Source organism: Myxocyprinus asiaticus, chromosome 30 (genome assembly GCF_019703515.2).
Source record: "Myxocyprinus asiaticus isolate MX2 ecotype Aquarium Trade chromosome 30, UBuf_Myxa_2, whole genome shotgun sequence".
In the NCBI taxonomy this organism is placed as follows: Eukaryota; Metazoa; Chordata; class Actinopteri; order Cypriniformes; family Catostomidae; genus Myxocyprinus; species Myxocyprinus asiaticus.
In genome coordinates this window covers 24,666,427-24,690,917 of record NC_059373.1, presented here as the reverse complement: position 1 = coordinate 24,690,917, position 24,491 = coordinate 24,666,427, and the positions used below count along the sequence as shown (strand labels likewise).

At 41.0% G+C, this 24,491-nt stretch overlaps 1 protein-coding gene across 1 annotated transcript in view; it reads right to left on the bottom strand.

Annotated features, from left to right (window-relative positions):
• Positions 1–24,491, bottom strand: part of LOC127420803 (CUB and sushi domain-containing protein 2-like) — a 491,575-nt gene that overhangs the window by 178,647 nt on the left and 288,437 nt on the right. The window contains exons 11-14 of the mRNA XM_051663350.1: positions 17,058–17,161; positions 16,204–16,316; positions 3,492–3,674; positions 1,267–1,593 (exon numbers count right to left, since the gene is read on the bottom strand). Of these exons, the coding sequence (XP_051519310.1) occupies positions 1,267–1,593; positions 3,492–3,674; positions 16,204–16,316; positions 17,058–17,161 (727 nt within the window). The remainder of the gene's footprint in view (positions 1–1,266; positions 1,594–3,491; positions 3,675–16,203; positions 16,317–17,057; positions 17,162–24,491) is intronic.

Below are 24,491 nucleotides of genomic sequence, written 5' to 3'. Positions count from 1 at the left end.
TAGGACTTAAGAGAAGGTGATGCATTACTAGCAGGCACAATCTCTCCAGCAAATCTCTCTCTTTTCTTCTCTCTCCCTTAAACACTTTCCATTGCTTCCCGATCTTTCCCATTCTCTGGCCTGCCGCTGGCTTCTGTTTGTTCAATACACAATGAATGGAGTAGACATGAGTAATGAGAATGCATGAGATGACAATACATGTGAGCTTACAGTAAAAGAGTGAGCATAACAGCTGTAACAAAAAACTACTGTGGTTTGTTTATGATGTTACAGTTTAATAGCGTCTCTAATGACCAACAATATATGACCAAGAAAACAATAAATAAATAAAATACTTGTCTGAACAAACCCCAAGCCCCTTTTTCTTGAACATTTTCTGTTGCTTTCACTGTATATCTGTATTTTCTCGCACCAACATCATGCATCATTGTTTGTTTGTGATAAACTCCCTTGACTCAAGAAGGATCCCAAACCCAAAGATTGTTCATCTCATCCATCACCACCACTTTATGTACCAACAAGCCTTTCAATTTAGTTTGTCATATCCTTAATGAACATGAATGATTAGAGCAGTCTGCCCACACCAAAAAAAAAAACGAAAAAAAAAAAAAAAAACTTGTAACATAGGGTCATATCATGTGGTATCACCTCCTGACAGCTTCAATTAACTATTCCTTTAATTAATTATATACATATTTGAAAAAAATAAATAAAACTAATTAAATGTGTGACTGTTATTGCTCTTCCTCACATGGATGATCAAGCATCCATCCCCTCTGCTGTCAGATGTCATGCTCCTTGAATACTGATTACTGAAGGAGGACAGATATGCACTCATGAATGTTACATCTATCTATCTATCTATCTATCTATCTATCTATCTATCTATCTATCTATCTGTCTGGCTATCTGTCTGTCTGTCTCTTCCATAAATGTAGTTTTAAAGGGGGAATGAAAACTTTCTTATAAACTCTCAGAGAACCAAAAAAATAAATAAATAAATAAATAAATAAAACTTCTAGTTTCTTAGAGACAACACACAACTTTTGAAAATGTGCTACACATTACCACTTACAAAACATCTAAATCATGTTGTCATCTATAATACATCTTAAAATGAATTTTTATCTCCAACTTCACTATGATGTTAGGCTTTAAAAAAAAAAAACATGAACAGGTCTACCCAAAATAACCTGAACAAATCATTTATGTTTACCACAGAACATGAAAGGTCATGTTAAATCTAGAGCAACCATTAAAACCTACTGGTGAAAGTGATGTTGAAGCCACGGTCTGTGTACGTATGATCAGTCAGAAACTCAAGACGGGCCACGTGGCTGCTGGTAGTGATGGGTGACGGCAGCACATCACCAGAAAAGGTTCCCAGAATGGGCGACTCTGCCTTGCCGCCATCTTTTATGGACAAGAAGTCAAATTGTTTCTCCATGCTCAGGTCATTGAAGGCCAGGTTAATGCGGCTCTCTGGTTTGGCGATGATCAGCCACACACAGTGCATGTTGTTGCCGTACTCCTGAGGGTAGTTTGGTGACAGTAGGACTCCAGATGAAGTTGTAAAGTTGAAGAAACATGAAACTGTAAAAGGAGAAAAGAGTTAAACATCGGAGGCATTGTAAAGCATACTTTTCATTAATATAGGGCAGACTTGAGATTGTTGTGAAGGTGGCACGTGCCATTTAAGATAGATTCATTTCACAATGAGAATGAGAATGAGAATATTGATTTTTTAAAGGGATGCTTAGATGGAAGAATGAATGTCATATGGGTTTGGAACACATGATGGTGAGGAAATGATGTCAGAATTTTCATTTTTGGGTGAACTAACCCTTTAAACAGAAATAAATGAGATAAAGAAACTACAGCTTGTGGCATGTGCACAGCTGACAGAAGATTATCAGTTATCTGGAACATGAGAACATCTAGATAACATAACGCTAAGACATTGAGTATGGATTTTTTTTTTTTTTTTTTTTTACAAAATGCTCACTTTATTTTGGAATATGCATGCTTAATGTCTCTTCTTTTTTGGGGGGGGCTCTCTGCCCTACAAAAATAGTCTGTTTATTTTAATGTCAAATGTGTAATTTTTTATGTTAAAATACTTTCTCCTATCTCAGCTTAATGTGCAAAGACAACTAGAAAAAAAGTAATTTGTAGGTTGATTTCCAACTTTGTAAGTGCTTACAAAACATTACACTTAATTTGAGCTTCCTGACCAGCCCGACACAGCAACATTTGCTTAACCAATGGTATGAGTTTGATGCGGGACAATCTGTTCTGAAAGGCAAATGGTTGATGGGGGGTGTTATTCTTAATTTTTGCAATTCCACTTGGTGCTGCTAATGGTGCAGAAATTACACACTTCAACTTCATGTTGTATTGAGAAGGAAAGCAGGGCACTAGATAATATAAATACATTTTGCAAAACAATAATGACATGAGCACATTTTTCAAAAAAAGGGGTAAATATGACTTTTGGTAAGCCCTGTGCTGGATATAATGTGTGTGTGTGTGTGTGTGTGTGTGTGTGTGTGTGTGTGAGTGTGTGTGCATGCTCTTGCCCATTGCAGAAGAAAATAAGACTGAAGATATTCCAGAGAAAGAGTGTTTATCTGCTGGGATTATCCGCAGACAGCCATTAACTCATTTTCAGGATTTGGGAAAAAGCTGAGAGTGCAATAAGTGTCACTAAATAGCCACAGGGAGGATGAAAATGAGCTCTGGAAATGGTGGACTGAAGACAAATCGTTACGGTTCCACCTCATATGAATGACTTTGCTGTCTGAGCCACTAATAATGTCATAATATAGCAGAAAACAAAGTTGTGAGTCAACTGCATTTCTATTGAAGTAATAAGATGGAGGCCATTATAATGGCAAATGACTAGAGTCTGCGGCAAATTGACAGTATAAACAAATCAAATTAACAGAGAAATAACAATAATATCAAACAAGTTATGCTATAACTGCCAAACAACATTGTACTTTGTAACACTCAGTATAAGCATTTAAGTGGCACAAAAACATTTCACTACTTCGATGTAGCAAACAATCTTTCTAATTCTAGTATGTTGACCATAAGATTTGCAAGCAATGCTATTATGGAAAATGACTACATTTTTGGTAAACTGTGTTCTGTTACATATTTTTCTTTATTTCCAAAATGAGCTTTTTTTTCAGTTCAGTTAAATTCGATAATGTTGCTTCTTAAACCCTGATATTACAGCAAATAAAACAACTGAATAAATTACATGGCTGTAATGAACTGTCACTTTAACGTGAGTTATAGTTAATGATTTAATGGCTCAGATACTAAGAGAAAAATATCTGCTAGCGGGGATGTAGTGTACAAAAGACACTGCCATTAGATTTACTTTTTGACGTGCCCAAACAGTAATAATGGTGCATCAGCCTTCCAGGTGTGATGATGTGGGAGAGGAAAGTATTACATTTTAGGGAAGGTCTGTTACTTACAGACACAGCTTGGCTTCTTGGCTGACCACTGATTATTCTTCTGGCATGTAATGTTTTTTTTTCCCACCAGCTCAAAGGCTGGAAGGCACTCAAAATATAGCTTGTCACCATGTCGGAAGCCTGAGCCTTCCCTCTTGCCATAGGCTGGGATTCCTGGGTCTCCGCACCCACCCTGGTCAATTTCTTAAAAAAAGAAAAAAAAGAAATACAGGCATGAGATGTAAACCTTGAGAGAGGATTTACATTACATTTCTGTAACAACTGTTGCACAGTTTGGTCCACACTAAGGGGATGAAACTTACAGTACATTATACATTCAGTTTACAGTAGATATTGTAAGGTCAATGCTACAACTGTTACATTGTCATGACAACAAAGTTGTAATATTAGATATTATAACTTTACACAGATAAGGTAAGCTGTAAAATGATTTAAACACGTATTTTGGCTATACTTGTGTCTTTTGGCTATACTTTTGAATTAATATGTATTTAACTTTAATGGACTTGCTTCATTCACTTCCATTGTAAGTGTCTTTCTGTAAAAGTGATTTTCTTTTATTCTTTGAAAAATTAGATGTCAAAATTATTGTTTGTGGTAATCAACAGTATGCTGTTAATTGAGCTTAACTTGTATTGAACCCAGAACATTAAAAAGTTTTTATAGCGGGTTTTACAAATAATAAATAAATAAAACATTTAATAAGAATATACCATTTTAGTGCTTTTCGTATCTTGTGTATTTTCACAGCTGTGCCCACAATCTGTGCCATATTGCCACAAAAGCTGCTAACAAGCATGCTCCGCATGTGACAGCAGAAATCTTGCATGTGTAGCAAGTGCGTGTCAGGCCTCCACCTGGACTGAATCTCTGTCCTTTGTCTTGGCAGAGTCAATTATTCAGAGCTTAAGCAATTGAGTATGTTGCATATACTCTTACTTCTGGCCACAGCCATCAGTTAAGGCAGCATGATTGTGAAAGAAAGTGTCATTTAGTTGACAAATGCTACAGAAAAGTCGTCCCTGTGGGAGTGTTTGTATGCACAAGCTAACAGATTGTTACAGCTGTCTTCTGCTTGGTGACAAACATGGTCTCTGAGAGCTGACATGTGCACTTTGTCACTTTTTTTTTTTTTTTTTATTATTTTTTTTTTTTTAAACACTTGAGACCACAGATGGAAGTCATTGACTTCCTAATGACAGATTACTAATAATGCAGGCAGGCACGAGAGCTAAAAAAAAAAAAAAAAAAAAAAATGAGATAATCAGATATCTGTGAATATATTGATTATTTACTATATTGAGTAAATTATGGGAAATGTACATAATGTACTGTATATTTAAAAGTGTATATGGTCATTTTTTCCCCATTAAAAAAGTTTTACTTGTAAAAATAAATATTGTGAATCATATGTACAAAATCATGCCCACTCATGAGGGCTCTAGTCATATCAGCAACCTTATAAGAGCTGTTTTAATCTACATGGTGCAGGGGCGCCCTCATGGGGGCTGCCATTTTAGAACCACATGACTAGCAGAATACTACTCGCTTAATCTCAGTAACCAGAGGGAGCCCTCACCTGAATTCTGAACTCTGTCACTTCCTGTTTCCTGCCACATCAGTTCCTGACATGTCACTTCCTGTTTGTCTTGTATATAAGCTATGCATTCACACTCCCATATTGCAAAGTATTGCCAGTTCACCTGCCTTACCAAGCATTTATCAAGAGTATTCTCATTCTGCCTCATGTTATGATCTTCTGCCTGTTTATTGGATTCACGTTTCTGGATTACCCTTCTGTCTAGTTGACGTTATTGGATTGTTTACCTGTTGTCTACCACTGCCTGTTATACTGACCACGTTTGAGCCTTCTGATTTGGATTTGTTCATTAAACTTTTCTGCAAATGGATTCTAACCTGATCACCAGTCTGAGTTCATTACAGAATACTTCACCAGATCTGAATCCAGCAGAAGTGTCACAGTTTCAAGCAGCCTTTGACTACCAGAGCGGAGTCTTGCAAGGATTCCAAACTCAACTCGCCAGTCTGTGTGCCACTAACGAACATCTGACTCATTATATTCAATCTCTTCCACCTACAAGAACTGAACCGGTAAGATTTGCTCTACCAGATAAGTTTGATGGTTCAGCGGATAAATGCAAGGGGTTTTTACACCAATGTCAGATATATTTCTCCAATCAGCCTGAGGTCTTTCATCTGGAAAGAACTAAGTGTTCATTTATGATGACTTTACTCACGGGAAAAGCACTGGATTGGGCATCGGCTGTCTGGGACACGGACAATCAGGTACAGACCTCGTACGATTATTTCTCGAAACTGATTAAAGTGTTTGAATATCTAGCGGGGGACAGGATATTTCTGTACAACTGTTACACTTACACCAGGGAAAACAATCAGCTGCTGAATACACCGTTCAATTCCATACACTAGCCACTCAAAGTGGATGGAATGATATCACTTTGAAGTCTGTCTTCCGTGAAGGGCTTAACCACAATTTACAAGTGGAACTTGCATGTAGAGATGAAACTACCACCCTATCTCAATATATCAACATGGCTGTCAAGATGGATAATTTAATTTGCAATAATCCCTGAGCGAAAACGTCTCAAGCCTCTTCACCACCAATTGCCTCATTCAGTCATTCAACTCTAGAACTACCAGAATCCATGCAAGTACGATATACCAGGGTGTCACCAGGGGAATGCTACCGACGTCGGTGCAAAAGACTGTGTTTTTACTGTGGACAATCAGGTCACCAATGTGCTGCATGCCCCAATAAAACCAAGACCTCCAGCAAGGAGGTGAGTGAAGGGATTTCTCCATATAGGCAGAGTTTCAAACTACCACTAACGATTGATTTTAATGGAAGTTATAACTATGTTTCAGCGTTAGTAAATTCCGGAGTAGCTGTAAATCTGATCCATCATGAACTCATCACAGAACTCAGTATACCTACCTTATCATGCACACCATCCATCAAAATAACAGCCATCGACAATGAACCCATAGGAACAGGCATCACACAACAAACCATACCTCTGACTATACGTATTGGTCTATTCCACACTGAAAAGATTTCATTATATGTAATATCTTCCCCAAACAACCAAATCATCCTGGGCCACCCATGGTTAACTGTACACAATCCCAACATATCCTGGGCACAAGGTGAACTCAAGTGGTCAAATTATTGTCAACAAAACTGCTTCCAGTCTGAAATAACTCTGCCATGTCTCTCCATCAGCATAGAAAGCCCCGAAGTTCAAGTTCAAACCAAGATACCAGAAGAATATGCAGAGTTTGCTGAAGTTTTCAACAAAACCAAGGCAACCCAATCTTCCCCTCACCGTCCTTGGGATTGCGCCATCAAACTCCTGTCCAATGCAGCTCCTCCTAAAAGTAAGGTGTACCCACTATCACTTCCCGAGACCCAGGCTATGAAAAATTATGTCGAGGGAGCATTATCTTCAGGCTTCAAACACCCTTCCATGTCCCCTGCTGCAGCAGGATTCTTCTTTGTGGAGAAAAAGGACGGCGGTCTCAGACCCTGCATTGACTACCGTGGCCTCAATTCAGTGACAGTCAAGTATAGACCCACTGCCATTAGTTCCTTCTGCCCTGGAACAATTGCATGAGGCTCAAATTTTCACCAAATTAGACCTCCGAAGTGCATACAATCTCATCCAAATCAGAGAAGGAGATGAGTGGAAAATGGCCTTTCTCACCACAAGGGCGCACTATGAATACCAAGTCATGCCATATGGCCTTGCTAACTCACCAGCTGTATTCCAGTCCTTCATAAACGAGATCTTCCATGATCTCCTAAACCAATGTGTCATCGCCTACATTGATGACATCCTTATTTACCCACAAACCAGAGCACAACACATTCAACACGTGAAGACAGTACTAATTCGACTACAAGAGAACCAACTATATGTTAAGGCTGAGAAATGTGAATTCAATATCACCAATATTACTTTCCTAGGCTACAATATCAGTCACCAAGGAGTGGAGATGGACATGTCAAAGATCAAGGCAGTTACAGAATGGCCACGTCCCACAACAATCAAAGAACTACAAAGGTTCCTAGGCTTTCCAAATTTCTACAGATGGTTAATTAGAAACTATAGTATCACCGCAGCCCCGATGACTTCCCTCCTGAAAGGTAAACCCAAGAAGTTGCAATGGACTGACTCGGCACAAACAGCGTTCGAAACACTCAAGACCAAGTTCACCACAGCCCCTATTCTCAAACACCCTGACCCTAACCTTCCATTCACTATAGAAGTTGATGCTTCTGACTGTGGAATAGGGGCTGTGCTCTCACAAAGACATGTCACACCAGGCAGAATGTTTCCATGTGCTTTCTTTTCCAGGAAACTGTCCACTGCAGAACGGAACTACGATGTGGACAACAAGGAGCTTCTCTCCATTAAAGCGGCATTAGAAGAGTGGAGACATTGGTTAGACGGGGCGACTCGCCCATTCCAGGTAATCATTGACCTCAAGAATTTAGAATACATCAAAAGTGCGAAACGTCTGAACCCAAAACAAGCACAATGGCCATTATTCTTCACAAGATTTCAGTTCAAAGTCACGTATCGACCCGGCAGCAAAAACCGCAAAGCAGATGCCCTCTCCAGGAGATATAACCCTTCACACACCCCTAGTAGCCAAGACTCTATTCTACCACAATCTGTCATTATCGCCCCCATCCGATGGGACATCATGGAAGAGATTCAGCATGAACAACAAACAGATCCAACCCCACCAGCATGTCCTCCTACCAAACAATACATACCACATACTCTCAGACAACGCATTACCCAGTGGGTCCATACGTCTCTCAGCACCGGACACCCAGGTATCCAACGCACTATACTGCTTGTACGTAATTCATTCTGGTGGCCGAGTTTGACTCAAGATGTTACTAAATTTGTCAAGTCTTGCTCCGTTAAGTAGAACTCCCTTCCAGACTACTTGAACCACTCCCTATCCCTCAAGAGACCCTGGTCCCATCTATCTGTAGATTTTGTCATGGACCTCCCTAAACGGTTTCACTACTGTTTTGGTAATTATAGACAGATTTTCAAAGTCATGTCATCTGGTTCCCCTTAAAGGTCTCCCTACAGCCATGGAAACCACTAATGCCTTGTTTCATCACATTTTCAGAGTTTACGGAATACCAGAAGACATTGTGTCGGACCGGGGTCCCGAGTTTACATCACGGGTATGGCAGGCATTCTGCAATCAGCTAGACATTAATGTCATTCTCACCTCAGTTTACCACCCACAGGCTAATGGACAGGTTGAGAGACTCAACCAGGAGATTGGTCGCTATCTCAGATCATACTGCAGCAGTGAACGGGAAAGATAGAGTGATTTTCTTCCAAGGGCCGAGTATGCCCAGAATTCCCTCACTCATTCCTGAGGGCCAGAGGGTCTGGTTGTCTTCAAGGGATCTTCAACTGCGGCTACCCTGCAGGAAGCTCAGCCCCAGGTACGTAGGTCCATTTCATATCCTGAGACAAATTAATGCTGTGACTTACAAGCTTGAGCTTCCTGCTAACTACTGCATCTCTCCTTCCTTTCATGTGTCATTGTTAAAACCGGTCCATCCTGCATCTGGCCCTGAAACCACGGAAATGGAACCTCCACCGCCTTTGGAGATTGATGGCGCTCCGGCATACCTGGTTAGAGAAATCCTAAACTCAAGAAGGAGAGGGGGCCAGATGCAATATTTGGTGGACTGGGAGGGATATGGAACAGAGGAGAGATTGTGGGTAGCCGCCAGAGACATCTTAGACCCCTCATTGACCCACGAGTTCCATCTAATGCACCCCAATCACCCAGCACCTAGACCAAGGGGACGCCCTAGGAGAAGAACAACAAGAGGTGTTCATGGGGGGGGAGAGATTCTGTAATGTTGGAGCAGTCTCCCATCCGCCAGAGGGAGCCCTCACCTGAATGCTGAACTCTTGTTTCCTGCCACATCAGTTCAGGCCATGTCATAAGCCATGCATTCACACTCCCATATTGCGAAGTATTGCCAGTTCACCAGCCTTACCAAGCGTTGATCAAGGGTATTCTTGTTCTGCCTCACGTTATGGTCTTCTGCCTGTTTATTGGATTCACATTTCTGGATTACCCCTTCTGTCTAGTTGACCTTATTGGATTGTTTGCCTGTTGTCTACCACTGCCTGTTATACTGACCACGTTTGAGCCTTCTGATTTGGATTTGTTCATTAAACTCTTCTGAATAATGGATTCTAACCTGATCTCCAGTCTGAGTTCATTACAGGATGATTGTGAATAGTGAATTTCTACAGTGGCATCAGTAACTTAAATCTATTGATTTTGAATGATGTTGTATCCACACCACTAGGTGTCACTGTAAGTCCAAGATGACACGAGCAAAAAGTTAATGAGTGCACCTTTTAATTGTGCATTATGAAATGAAGTGCCATTCCACCACGTACCATTAAATTAAAATTAATTTATTAAATTTAGCTAAATAAATTTAATAAATGTTGATAGGTGACATATCATATATAGATGTTTTATAAATTCCCCATCTATGTCTCATACATGTTGAGAACATGTTTCACTGAAAGATAAAATATTTTATTAAAAACTAAACTTAGAACTGTTACTGTATATGGATTTTGAATTCAATTCCATTTGAATTCTATTTTGGTTAATTTTTGGTTCATTGAAATTCCATTTCTACATTCTGTTTACCACCAAATTCAGGAGTTGAACTGCTGTTCTCAATTTATTTCTGAATGGCACACTATGGTGGCAAATCAGTGGCAATAATCTGTGCGCATATTTTACGCTCACACACACACGATAAATTGAATCCACGCGAGGAGAGAGGCAGAACTCGTGCGTGTGTTTTAAACCCTTGCGCGCATTATAGACATGCACGGTAGTTCATTGCTGCACAAGGAAGCATGAAGAACCCGCGCGTTTGTTTTACACCCTTGCACACACAAAATCTCCTGTGCATGCAATACAACCTCTCCCACGCTAGGAAACCTCTGCCGCGTGAGCAAGACCATTCTTCTGACTTTGCTCGTGCGAACATCTTTTAATTTTGTCAGTCGTGGGGCGGGCTCTTAGTGTTTTGTGTGTAACCTCAAATTTCATTGGTTATTCCCCTTTCCCCTAAATTAGTTGTGATTGGCTCCCTTTTATTATGAAGAACCATAACAAACTCACCTGTTCTTCATGAGAGACATGGCTTCATCAAGGGACCCTCTGCATGTGAGTCATTATTACTTTTTTGTTGCTATTTTTTTCATTTAATAGGGCTAATTTCATACTATATAATGTTTATCTTTGCCAGACACTTTAAAAACAGTAAGTTCACTAACAGTTTACTAGCTAGATATTGCAGTCTTGTGATGTTAGGTATTATACTACATAGAACAATTTATCTTTTATAAATTGTAGGACTCCAGTAAGTAGCAAATCGAGACAGTCGATTCAGCAGGATGGCTGATCAACAGGGGAGGTGTGTGCAGAGAACATAGACTGCTGGTTATTTAACATTTTATTTTAATATTATTAGTTTTGTGTGATCATCTGCTTGATCTGGTCATAAAACACTGAGTGGGCCAAATATCTTCCAAAAATATTAAAAAGAGATCTGCAATTACTCAGGTCAAGTGTCTAAGAATAAAGCTCTGGCATTACTTCACCATCTTTATCTAGCATCATGGCATACTGTGAGAAGGCTACAGACATTGGAATAATATATTTTACATGTTATTTTCAACATGTTATTTTCATGGGAGAAACTGTAAGATTAAAAATAAAAACATTATTAAAAAAATGTGAAATTGAATTTTTTGGTGCAGTATACTACAGCTATTAATTACACTTTATGCACAATTCAGGCCTAAAAGCATAGCTGTGGGTGACGTGTAGGTAGGAACCCTTGTACAAGGGATGGAAAGCATATAAAACACAATCAACTAAGCATAATGACAATATAGCAATATCTAGGCTGATAAAAAAAATTAAAATAAAATGCTTTCTCTAAAATGTGTATATTGCATGCTTAATTATATGTACATGTAATTTACTTTTTTATCTAACATGACATACATTATGCAAATTAAAGGTAGTCTCCTAATAGCAACTTTGAAATCAGTGGTTTAAAGTCACCAATGTAGATGCAGACACTTTGCAACATCCTGTTAATATGGAATATGTTAATAACTATTGCATCATGTACTGCTCATTGTATTTGTATGCTTACGAATTAGAATTGTCTAATTGTTTGTATGATCTGTTATCTGCTATATGCAACTGCAATTGCATTCTGTTCTAGACTAGGCAAATGTCCACTGTCCATATGATTGTCTATATGTTTGTTATGTTACTGTTCTTTATTGTGAAGCGTCCTTGAGCTCTGGAAAGGCACTGTATAAATTAAACATATTATTATTATTATTATTATTATTATTATTAATAAGGTTATGATTTATTTTCCTGGGCTCACAACTTTTCAATTAATTATAAAGTGTCTTACAACTGCAATGACAAAATTCAGATTATATATAAGTTCTACTGTATATAGTAACATCATAAGAATGCAACAGCTAGCTAGTAACCTACATGTTTTTAAAGTGTCTTCCAAAGATACACAGTACATGCATACATTAAATCAGCCCTGTTATTAGCAACAAATAAAGTAATAATGACTAACATGCAGAGGGTCCCTTGATGAAGCCATGTCTCTCACAAAGCACAGGCAAGTTTATGGTTCTTTGTATTAACGGGGAGCCAAACACAACTGACTTCCGGAAAAAGATAATAACCAATGATAATTGAGACAGCAAGAACCTGCCGCATGACTGACAAAATTAAAAGGTGTTTGCGTGAGCAAAGGCAGAAGAATGACCTTACTCGCGTGGCAGGTTTCCTCGCGCACAAAATGTTGTATTGCATGCACAGGGGATTTCTTGCGCACGAGGGTTTAAAACGAACGCGCGGGTTCTTCCCTTTTCCTCGTGTGGCTTTAATCTATCGTGCATGCGAGCGTCAATAATGTGCGCGGATTATTGCCATTGAATTGCCGTCATAGCACACAACCCTGGTATTCTTTGACATCTCAGTGTGAATAACAATCCATCCCTTAAAATACAATGTTAAAACATTTGGTGGACAGAGCCACACTGATACTCTGGAATAAAAGAGAAGAAGCTGTGATAAAGATCTACGTGCGTACAAATACACACAATCATTACGGCCTTAGTGTGAGATCATCTGATGTTTTATCAGATGCAAGAGGAAAACTATACAGTATAATAATACAGTATCACAAAAAAACATTCTCATTGACAGTTCCCCCAGCACACATTCAACTAGCAATCATCTTCCCTTTGGGGCTCCAGTTAAAAAGAAAAAAAACATATCTGCAGAGGATATGTAGAAAACAAGAGTGAGTGAGAAGTGAAGAATTTAAATGATAGACATGGGAACATTTTAAACATCTGAATTCTCTAGTGTCCAGAGAAAGAGGATATGCCCCTGGCATGCCCGCTTGTCCTGCATCAGTGTTGGGCTTTTATGGATAAGAATAAGAAATAACAATAATAGGACATTTGTCATCAGTTATGATGCTCTGTCCCCATAAGACTCAAAGCAAGGTAGCATGGTCTTATTTCTGAAATGTGAGAGGGCTAAAACTTCAAAAATATCTGTAGAATAGGTTTGACTAGGTCAGAGGAACATCTTAATATTCTGACAGGAAAATAAATGTTAATTATGAAATTATTAATATTATTTTTACAAATAAAAAATGGCTCTCTTCTGAACATTCTGAGCAATTAGGAAATATGGAAATTTGAGATGCAATAATGTTGGGGTGCATCTCGCCTCCCAGGCAGGCAGGCAGTGGTTCAAAGAGAATCCTCAACTTCATTAAGTGTCTCTCATTGTTTTAATCATGTCGGGAACACTGTCTATGCTCTACTTCCGTCTCATGTTTTTGCAGCTGAAAAATAAGCATTAAAAAACGCGGGCCTGGAGGCTTACTGTGGATCTGACAGCAAATATTGTTTTGCAATTTATGAAATGTGCCAAAGTCCCCTATTTGTATCTGAAATAGGGCCAGGACAATAGCTGGGGCATTCTCGTTTCCAATCAAACAGAGCGACAAGCTCAGAAAAACTGAAAATTAGTAGTCGCTCTTGCATGATATCCTCCTCGTCCCATTGCCCTCATTCCAGCAAGGTTAAATGATCATAGTCTGCTTTGATGGCCCCCACCGCATGTGTAGAAGGTATAATGGTAGAATGAGAAATAGAATGTGAAAAGCAAATAATAATAATAATAAATTTTTAAAAAAAAAATAAATAAATAAAACATAAAAACATGCTGTGTTCTTATAGCAGGAAGAAAGAAAATTGAGAAATTTGCTCAGAGGAAAACATATGGTGGAAGATTATACCGACAATGACCGAGGTAGTGTATAAACTTTGAGTTCCATTATGTGCATACCATCAATGGGAACTGTTTGCATGAAATAGGCTAATGACCACTTTAAAACATGTCTGCTTCACCCTGAACAGTATATGCTATAATTGTGATAGGGAGTAAACAAAAACCATACAGGAACAGTATTTAAAGGCTTTTAATGGCCACCCATATGATTCAGACAAGAGATAAGTGGCTATAATGTTGAAAACAGAGGGAGGAAAAAAGAACACGATTTTTTTTTTTTTTTTTTTATAACAGTGAAGGATCATCACTTCATTGTGACACAACAATGATAAGAGCCTTCAAATGAGAACACTCTGATATGATAGCTACCAAATGTGTATTCACATCCCTCCAAAGCTATGAGACCAAAAAATTTGCTTTTTATAAAGGGGAACTACAGGTTTTGTGTACCAAATTTGTTTAAGGTTCACACTTGGTTTTATTGCTTTATCCAAAACAGTTTAGATTTTACCCTCTACTTGCTCCAGCTGGTCTCTTTTCACATTATACTTTTGGGCCCGAATCATGGTGCTTTTGTGTCATCAACATGAGTAACAACAAGGCCCCAATTTACTAAGCTCCCAAATAATGGGTACTAATTTGCTTGTGCAATCTATGAAATTGTGTGCACACGTCTTGGGAGTATTGCGGGTGATTTACTAAGAAAAACTGCACAAATAACTACACATGCAAATATTTTAGACACACCCTCCAAAAGGAGACTTTTGCGTGGATAATTGACCAAATGCATGCTCACCTACATTACGACTCTCACTAGATCCCATTTAATTTTTGTATTCAGTGTTTATTTGATATTTAGCAAGTGTAGAGCAGTTTATGAGAAAACCTGTATTACACTCTTCCCTTGAAAAGTATCAGAACGATTACGGAGCGGAGGACAAAATCGCTTCAATTCATAATTCAACAAAGAAAAAAAAATACAGTATTATGTACATGTTAAGTTATCGCACCACTGGTGCATTCTAAAACAGAATCAGAATTTCAAACCGCAGATATCTTGACCATGGTGAAGTTGCGCTCGGGAGACATGGCTTCACGAGTGAGAAGGGATGCTCACAACTTGTTTCGCAGGGGGAAAGACACCCTGTTTGGCGTGGGTCTATCTGGTGCACCAGCCCACTTCGATCAAACTGGAGAATAATGCCACTTAGAATATTTTGGCAGTTAAATATAATGTTTAAAACACTGGAATACGATATACTTGAATGATCATAAGACTTATGTTATCAGTTATGATGTTGAGTTCTAAAATATTCTTTTATTTTTTTATGAAAAAATAATTTAACATAACATTAATGTGTGTCATAAATGGGTTTTCTATGTATTCTGAATTTTTAAAGTGTCTGTTTTGCCACAATGAGATCTGAGATTGAGATTTTGCCACTGTGCAAATCAGATTAATACCTGCCTTTCATTCATATTAATTTGCTCTTGCAGAATGCATTTCTGAAATGACTTACAGGCTTGAAAAAGCAGTTTTATTAATTCTTCTCAATTGGAGGCATGACTCTTAATTGCATATTCATTTCGGGGAAATGAGCAAAAATTGCCAAAACGTGCTATTTTGCACATCTGAAAGACGCAATCCTCATAAGACTGTGTTAGTGATCAACTTGGACATTCTTTACATGTGTTTTTATACACACAAACCTTTTGGGCCTGAGAGTACTAGCAACAGCTATTTACCACTGTAGCAAGGTAAAGACTTGTAGTAGATGCCAACTTCACTGTTTCAGTCATGTTTTTGTCCCTTTGGATTTACCACTAAAACTTTATATGCACAGATCAGCACTTGTGTTTGTCTGCCATGGATACATTACAAGAGACTCGAAGAATGCAAGCTGCTCTCCAAAGGGAATTTATTCAGAAACAAGTATATGAGAAATGTACTATACAATAATATGTGTGACAGGGAGCATGTAAAGAAGCACTTACACAATTTAGAACGGATTGCTTTCATACCAACAGCAAATCGTAGTGGAGTTCACATGAACTGAACCCCAGACCAACTTTTCAATTCGAAAAACAGCTTCACAACAACCAAACTCTGACATCAAACGGACTCAGGTCCACACCAAAAGCTCTATTGTGAAAGCACCCCCTTTTTTATTGGCTCAAGAGCCCTTGCTTTTCCCCTGGATCCAGTCACAAACCACTAAACTCAACATACCTTCATACGAAACCTTGAAGCCCAGGGAGCCACTGGTGTCATCAGTCTTGAAATTGAGCCACATCTGATGGCTGGTGCTGACCACCAGATCTGGGGTTGTGGTCCCAGACAGCCTTAAAAACAGATTCATAAAGAAAGACATTGTGAACAATGACAATAAAATAGTGATTCTTCACTCTCAGTATGCACAGTATCACTTGGCACCTCACAGGGAACACTGGGAGTTCCCTGATTCTCCCAACGTTTGCCTTCATGGACCTCCGGAAATGGTCCATAAGGGCTATGAGTCCTGCTAATTAAGCACATTAGTCCATCTTTTTGAGTAACCAGAGTGAAAGCACCCAGGGACACTGAACCGTTCAAAAGGAAAACAAGCACTTGTCCACCACTGCCAGAGAGCACACATAAAACTGCATCGATAAAATTTTATGACTGCAATAAATCTCAGCACAGTTAATAACAACACACTCAGCAACATTCCCGGAGCATCTGGTGCGGAAATCTGCATTATGGGGACGTCAATATGTGACGCACTCTTTTGCGGCAGGCGTGATCTTGTTCTAACATTGAGACTCATAGTGACTGACAATAAAGCTCTGGATTTTTCTGCAATATACTTCTGCTCAGAGGGGTGATGAAATGAGATGAAATAGAGAGGGTGAGATGAAGAAATGGAGGAGGAGAGAGAAGGAAGAGGCTGAAGGAGGTTAGGTTGTTAGGAGATGAAAGAGCAAGGGGGTGAGGGGCAAAGAGCGGTTTAAAAACACAGTGAGGGGAGTTAAAGAGTGGGAGACACAACCTGGGGTGAGTTTGAGAGAGGATGGAGAAGAAGGGAGAGGAACAAAAGTACTCACACATGAAATACTGTCCGGTGATCACTGATTACAGCTCCGTCACCCACGGTTAGAGTATCATAGCCGCGCTCCAAGTCAAACTCCTCAAAAGTCAGCTTGATCACCTGCACACAGAAAGGACTCTGAATTAGTTTTCTCAGTCTGGTTAGCAAAACAGCCTGGTAAATACATTTTTAAATGTTGACTTATCAGCTTTTTGTCTTTATTAAACATGGTAGTGGAGAACTGACAGGAAAGTGAGGAAGGGAGAGAGAGGTGGAACAATATATATATATATATATATATATATATATATATATACACACACACACATTGGTGGCCAAAAGTTTCAAATAATGTACAGATTTTGCTGTTTCGGAAGGAAATTGGTACTTTAATTCACCAAAGTGGCATTCAGCTGATCACAAAGTATAGTCAGGACATTACTAATGTAAACAACAGCACCATCACTATTTGAAAAAATTATTTTTTTGATTAAATCTAGACAGGCCCCATATCCAGCAGCCATCACCCCAACACCTTATCCTTGAGTAATCATGCTAAATTGTTAATTTGGTACTAGAAAATTACTTGCCATTATATCAAACACAGTTGAAATCTATCTGGTTCATTAAGTGAAGCTTAGCATTGTGTTTGTGTTTATTTTTGAGTTGCCACAGTATGCAATAGATTGGCATGTTGTAAGGTAAATATTAGGTCAGAAATGGCAAAAAAGAAACAGCTTTCTCTAGAAACTCATAAGTCAATCGTTGTTTTGAGGAATGAAGGCTATGAAATTGCCAAAAAAACTGAAGATTTCATACAAATGTGTACACTACAGTCTTCAAAGACAAAGGACAACTGGCTCTACAAGTACAGAATGAGAAATGGAAGGCAATATGTACAACTGAACAAGAGGATAAGTACATCAGAGTCTCTAGTTTGAGAAATAGACGCCTCACATGTCCTCAGCTGACAGCTTCATTGAATCTGCTCAGTTTCATGTACAACAGTAAAGAGAAGACTCAGGGGTGCAGGCCTTATTGGAAGAATTGCAAAGAAAAAGCCACTTTTGAAACAGAAAAACAAAAAGAAAAGGTTAGAGTGGGCAAAGAAACACAGATATTGGACAACAGATAATTGGAAAAGAGTGTTATGGATCTTAACCCCATTGAGCTTTTGTGGGATTAGCTAGACTGTAAGGTGCGTGAGAAGTGCCCGACAAGACAGCCACATCTATGGCAAGTTCTACAGGAAGTGTGGGGTGAAATGTCACCTGAGCAACTGGACAAACTGACAGCTAGAATGCCAAGGATCCGCAAAGCTGTCATTGCTGCACGTGGAGTTTTTTTATTTATTTATGAGAACTCTTTGAAGTAGTTTAAGAAATTCTGAACATTTTCTTCAAACTGTAATAGTAATTTTTCATGTTATTAATGTCCTGCCTATACATTGTGATCAGTTGAATGCCACTTTGGTGAATAAAAGTACCAATTTCTTTCCATAAGAGCAAAATCTGTACATTATTTCAAACTTCTGGCCACCAGTGTATATATTCAGTAAGGGCAGTACATTTCTACAGTAGCATCTACTGTGAAATGCTGATGCACCAGCAGCACTACAGTCATCATAATTTGCACTATAAATTTACTTCGCTGGTACACGTAAAAATATTTAAGCACTTAAATACTTATGTTCCCTATCTGTCACTCACTCGACGTTGGTGTCGATGTAGTGACACTAGGGGTCACTCTTGGGAGCCGAGACACCTCTGGTCTTTGATAAAAGGCCAATGAAAATTGGCGAATGGTATTTGCATGCCACTCCCCCGGACGTACAGGTATAAAAGGAGCTGATATGCAACCACTCATTCAGATTTTCTCTTCGGAGCCGAACGGTCATGTTCACTGAGCTGAATACTACTGTTCATTCACCTCTGCTGGATCTGACGGCGCATTTCAGCGGCTTCTCCCTCCTCTGCACTGGTGCACTGCAGAGAATGCCCCTGGGTGCTTCGGCAGAAAAACTAGAGAGTATATTTTCTGAAAGAGCATTTTTCCCCTCTAAAAGAGTATATATTTCTCTAAAAGAGTGCACACACGGAACGTCTTTTTAAAGACGCGTCTTTTTAAAGATGCTTTTCCGATTGTGTGTTATTCCTGGTTGTGCTCGTTATCTCTCGCCTTCTGACGGTCACAATCACTGTCTTTCATGTCTGGGCACTGCTCACGTGGAGACAGCGTTCGTGGATGGTCATATTCTCATTGCGAGAATATGACCATGGCAACGTTGCGGTCGCAGCTCGCCTTTGTAAGAAGATTGAAAATTGGCGAGTGGTATTTGCATGCCACTTCCCCGGACATACAGGTATAAAAGGAGCTGATATGCAACCACTTATTCAGATTTTCTCAGATGTTCAAGATGCTTAATCAAAAACGCATTCTGGCGAGCATCCGGCATCAAGATTGGTTCGCGGCGGTAGACCTGAAGGATGTGTACCTCCACGCCTCGATCCTTCCTCGACACAGACCCTTCCTGCGGTTCGCGTTCGAGGGTCAGGCGTATCAGTACAAAGTCCTCCCTTTCGGCCTGTCCCTGTCTCCTTGCGTCTTTAAGAAAGTCGCAGAGGCTGCCCTTGCCCCGTTAAGGGAGGTGGGCATTCGCGTTCTCAACTATCTCGACGACTGGCTAATCCTAGCTCACTCTTGAGATGTGTTGTGCGCACACAGGGACCTGGTACTCTCACACCTCAGCCGACTAGGGTTTCGGCTCAACTGGGAAAAGAGCAAGCTCCTCCCGGTTCAGAGCATCTCTTTTCTTGGTTTGGAGTTGGACTCAGTCTCCTTGACGGCACGCCTTACAAACGAGCGTGCCCAGTCGGTGCTGGCCTGTTTGAAGGCGTTCAAACAGGGAACAGCGGTTCCACTGAAACTTTATTTCAGAGGCTCCTGGGGCATATGGCATCCTCGGCGGTGGCCACCCCGCTCGGGTTGATGCATATGAGACCGCTTCAGCACTGGCTCCAGACTCGAGTCCCGAGACGTCATGGTGCCACGGGACACACAGCGTGGCCATTACATCGGTCTGTCACTGTCTTTTCAGCCCTTGGACCGACCTCTCGTTCCTATGGGCAGGTGTTCCTCTAGAACTGGTCCCCAGGCATGTCGTGGTCATGACAGACGCCTCCAAAACGGTCAAAAGCTGTTTGCAATGGGCACGCAACCGCCGGCCTCTGGACTGGTCCGCGACTGCATTGGCACATCAACTGCCTCAAGTTGTTGGCAATTCTGCTTGCCCTGCTGAGGTTTTGGCCATTGATCCAGGGCAAGCACGTGTTAGTTCAGACAGACAACACGACAACGGTAGCATATGTCAACCGCCAAGGTGGTTTGCGCTCTCGTTGTATGTCACAACTCGCCCGCTGTCTCCTCCTCTGGAGTCAGCAGCACTTCAAATCGCTGCAAGCCACTCACATCCCGGGCAACCTCAACACTACAGCGGACGCGCTGTCATGACAGGTTACCCTCAGGGGAGAGTGGAGACTCCACCTTCAGGTGGTCCAGCTGATTTGGAGTCGATTCGACAGGCACAGGTGCACCTGTTCGCCTCCCAAGAATCCTCCCCACTGCCCGCTCTGGTACGCCCTGACCGAGGCCCCCCTCGGCATAGACGCGCTGGCACACAGCTGGCCCCCTTGCATTCGCAAATATGCGTTTCCCCCAGTGAGTCTACTTGCACAGACCCTGTGCAAGGTCAGGGAGGATGAGGAGCAGGTCATCCTGGTAGCACCCTACTGGCCTGCCCAGACGTAGTGCTCGGACCTCACGCTCCTCGTGACAGCTCCCCCCTGGCGAATTCCCCTGAGGAAGGACCTTCTTTCTCAGGGAAGGGGCACCATCTGGCACCCGCGCCCAGACCTCTGGAATCTCCATGTCTGGCCCCTGGATGGGACGTGGAAGACCTAAGCTGTCTCCCACCTGCGGTGGTAGACATGATCACTCAGGCTAGGGCCCCCTCTACGAGGCGTCTGTATGCCTTTAAGTGGCGTCTGTTCGCTAAGTGGTGTTCTTCCCATCGGGAAGACCCCCAGAGATGTGCAGTCGGATCAGTGCTTTCCTTCCTGCAAGAGAGGTTGGAAGGGAGGCTGTCCCCTTCCACCTTGAAGGTGTACGTTGCTGCCATAGCAGCACACCACGACGCAGTCGACAGTAAGTCCTTAGGGAAGCACAACCTGATCATCAGGTTCCTAAGAGGTGCTAGGAGGCTGAATCCCTCCAGACTGTGCCTCGTTCCCTCATCAGACCTCTGTAGTTATTCAGGGTCTACAGAGAGCCCCCTTTGAGCCTTTGCAGTCAGCCGAGCTTAAGGCACTCTCCTTGAAGACTGCCCTCCTGACTGCGCTCACTTCCATCAAGAGGGTAGGTGACCTGCAAGCATTCTCTGTCAGCGAAATGTGCCTGGAGTTTGGTCCAGGTTACTCTCACGTGATCCTGAGACCCTGACCGGGCTATGTGCCCAAGGTTCCCACCAGCCCTTTAGGGACTAGGTGTTGAACCTGCAAGCGCTGCCGCAGGAGGAGGCAGACCCAGCCCTGTCGTTGCTGTGTCCGATACGCGCTTTACACATCTATTTGGACTGCACGCAGAGCTTTAGAATCTCTGAGCAGCCTTATATCTGCTTTGGTGCACAACGGAAAGGAAGCGCTGTCTCCAAGCAGAGGATCGTCCACTGGCTCATTGACACCATAACTATGGCATATGTCGCCTAGGACATGCTGCCCCAAGTAGGGCTACCAGCCCATTCTACCAAGGGTGTAACGGCTCCCTGGGCCCTGGCCAGGGGTGCCTCTCTAGCAGACATTTGCAGAGCAGCGGGCTGGGCAACATCCAACACCTGTGCAAGGTTCTACAACCTCCGAGTGGAACCGGTTTCGTCCCAGGTAGTGGCACACAACACAAGCGGATAAGCCTGGGATATCTGGCCGGGTGTATCGCTTGCACATAGTGCCTTCCACCTCCCTTGGAACTGAAGACGTGCGCCATTAATTTCCAGTAGTGTTCACAAACTTTGTTCCCTGGTTGACTTCCTCCGAGCCCTGTGGCAGTCGAGTTTTCGGAGTGATTCACTGCCGGCCCTGTACACGCGCTAACTAACAGCCCTGTCCTGGGGTAGGTGCTCCGCATGTGGCGGTTCCCTGTAAGGCTAACCCCATGCGATCTATATCTTCCACTAGTTTGTTTCCCTGCTGGCAAACTGCGTCTTCCTTGGGCAGAGCCCTCTGCCCCAGTCTCTATGTTTGTAGTAACTCCTCCCCCATTGGGCAGGATCTACCTTGAAGGCTCTCCACATGGTTGGAAAGACCATGTGACATATTTTTCCACTTAAATATCCCCCCCTCTCTTTGGGCGAGGTGTGGTCTCCGCGGTGTCTTCCCCTTGGGAGGGACACCCCCTGACTAGACCTGGTGGCCCAGTCAGATAATCCCCCTTCTTTTTTAGGGAGTGGAAAAAGAGAAGGGGAAAAGAGGCCATGACTGGGATAAGCCTGTCTCTATCTTTGGGTAGTCAACTTGTCCCCAAAAAGGGCCGTTCGACACTCATAACTGTGTCGGGGGAGGTTACGTGTCGACCTGGTGTGCTGGCTATGAGGCACAGAGCAAGTCTGCCCATCACACACCGCTAGTTCACGTAACACAGTTCAGCCTTGTGGCATTTTGAATAGGGACCCCTAGTGGCACTACATCAACACCAACGTCGAGTGAGTGACAGATGGGGAACATCACGGTTGCTGGTGTAACCTCTGTTCCCTGATGGAGGGAAAGAGACGTTGGTCCCTCCTGCCACAATGCTGAACTACCCGCTGAAATGGCCGGACCTTATATCGGCTCCTCAGCGTAAAACCTGAATGAGTGGTTGCATACCAGCTCCTTTTATACCCGTATGTCCGGGGGAGTGGCATGCATATACCACTCGCCAATTTTCATTGGCCTTTTATCAAAGACCAGAGGTGTCTCGGGCTCCCAAGAGTGACCCCTAGTGTCACTACATCGACACCAACGTCTCGTTCCCTCCATCAGGGAATGGAGGTTACACTAGTAACCATGACGATTTTCGCAGACACTGGTCAAGTTATCGAAGTTGTCCAGTCATTAAATGAAATGCAATCTTTGTTTGCCTTTTACTTCTGTCAGTGGAGCATTTTTTTCTCGTGAAATCAAATCATTTCAATTTATATTTCTTAGGAAGAAAACAATTTCAATTTACTAAACACAGATAAGTACATTACAGTACAAAAAATAAGAAATAAAACAAATAACCATTCTATAAATAAAACAAATTCTTATGTACAGTATACAGTAACATAAAATAACATTACTACATTTATATTTTTGCTACAATGGTTAATAGTTTATGGTGTATTAGTTTTCGTATGTATTAGTTTATTCATTTGAATTAATATAAAGTGTTACCCATTTTACTAGAAATAACAAGGGCATTTAATCAAGCCTTCTAATTGAAATAGAAATATATCAAACTACCATATGGTTTTTAGTTGTGTAGCCTACTGTACATCATGCCAGCAAGAAACTTGAAACCCTGATACGCAATTTGTATGTTCATGAAGCATAAATCACTATCAATACAATAGACCATCATTTAAAAAAAAAAAGAAAAAGAAAATAATGTAAATTTCTAACACATTTTACATATAAATGCATAAGAAATGTACAGTATTCTCTTATATATATATATATATATATATATATATATATATATATATATATATATATATATATATATATATAGGATATATGTAAAATGCGGCATAATCCATCATGAGCCAGTATGCAGATTCATGCATTTATCAGATAAATCAGTCATTTCATATTTGTATTAGGGAAATAGTACACAGTGACCAAAGAGGAGACAAACTTTCCTAGCAGTCCGAGAAGAAAACAAAGAATTTATGCAATGAAGAGTTGAATGAAGAGAATGCATCATTCTCATTCTGTTCCCATGAAATATAATAGTCTGGATTTTTTAAACAAAAAAAGAAAGTTAGGAGATATGGAAAGATGAACAAAAATATGAAGGTGTGCTTCACTTTGCCCATGCTTATACCTGATAAACAGATCAGGGAACAGTGTGAAAGAGTATGAATAAAATAAACAAAATACACTGTCTATTTTCCCATTTTAAATTGACTGCCACATTTCCACCAAAATTTTTAATGTTTTTGGAGTGCTCTGAGACCAACTCCTAATGAAAAAGCTTATATAAATGCAAATTGCATTCTATCCAATGGTAAACACACTTGGTGACAAAAGGTGTCAGGGGTGGGGTGGCAGCACTCTAGGTCATACCACCAGTGAATAGAATTTCATCCTCTTTTACCTCCTCCGATCCTTCCTTTTCTTAATCTAACCACTCAACGGAGGCTGTTCTGCCCACCTCA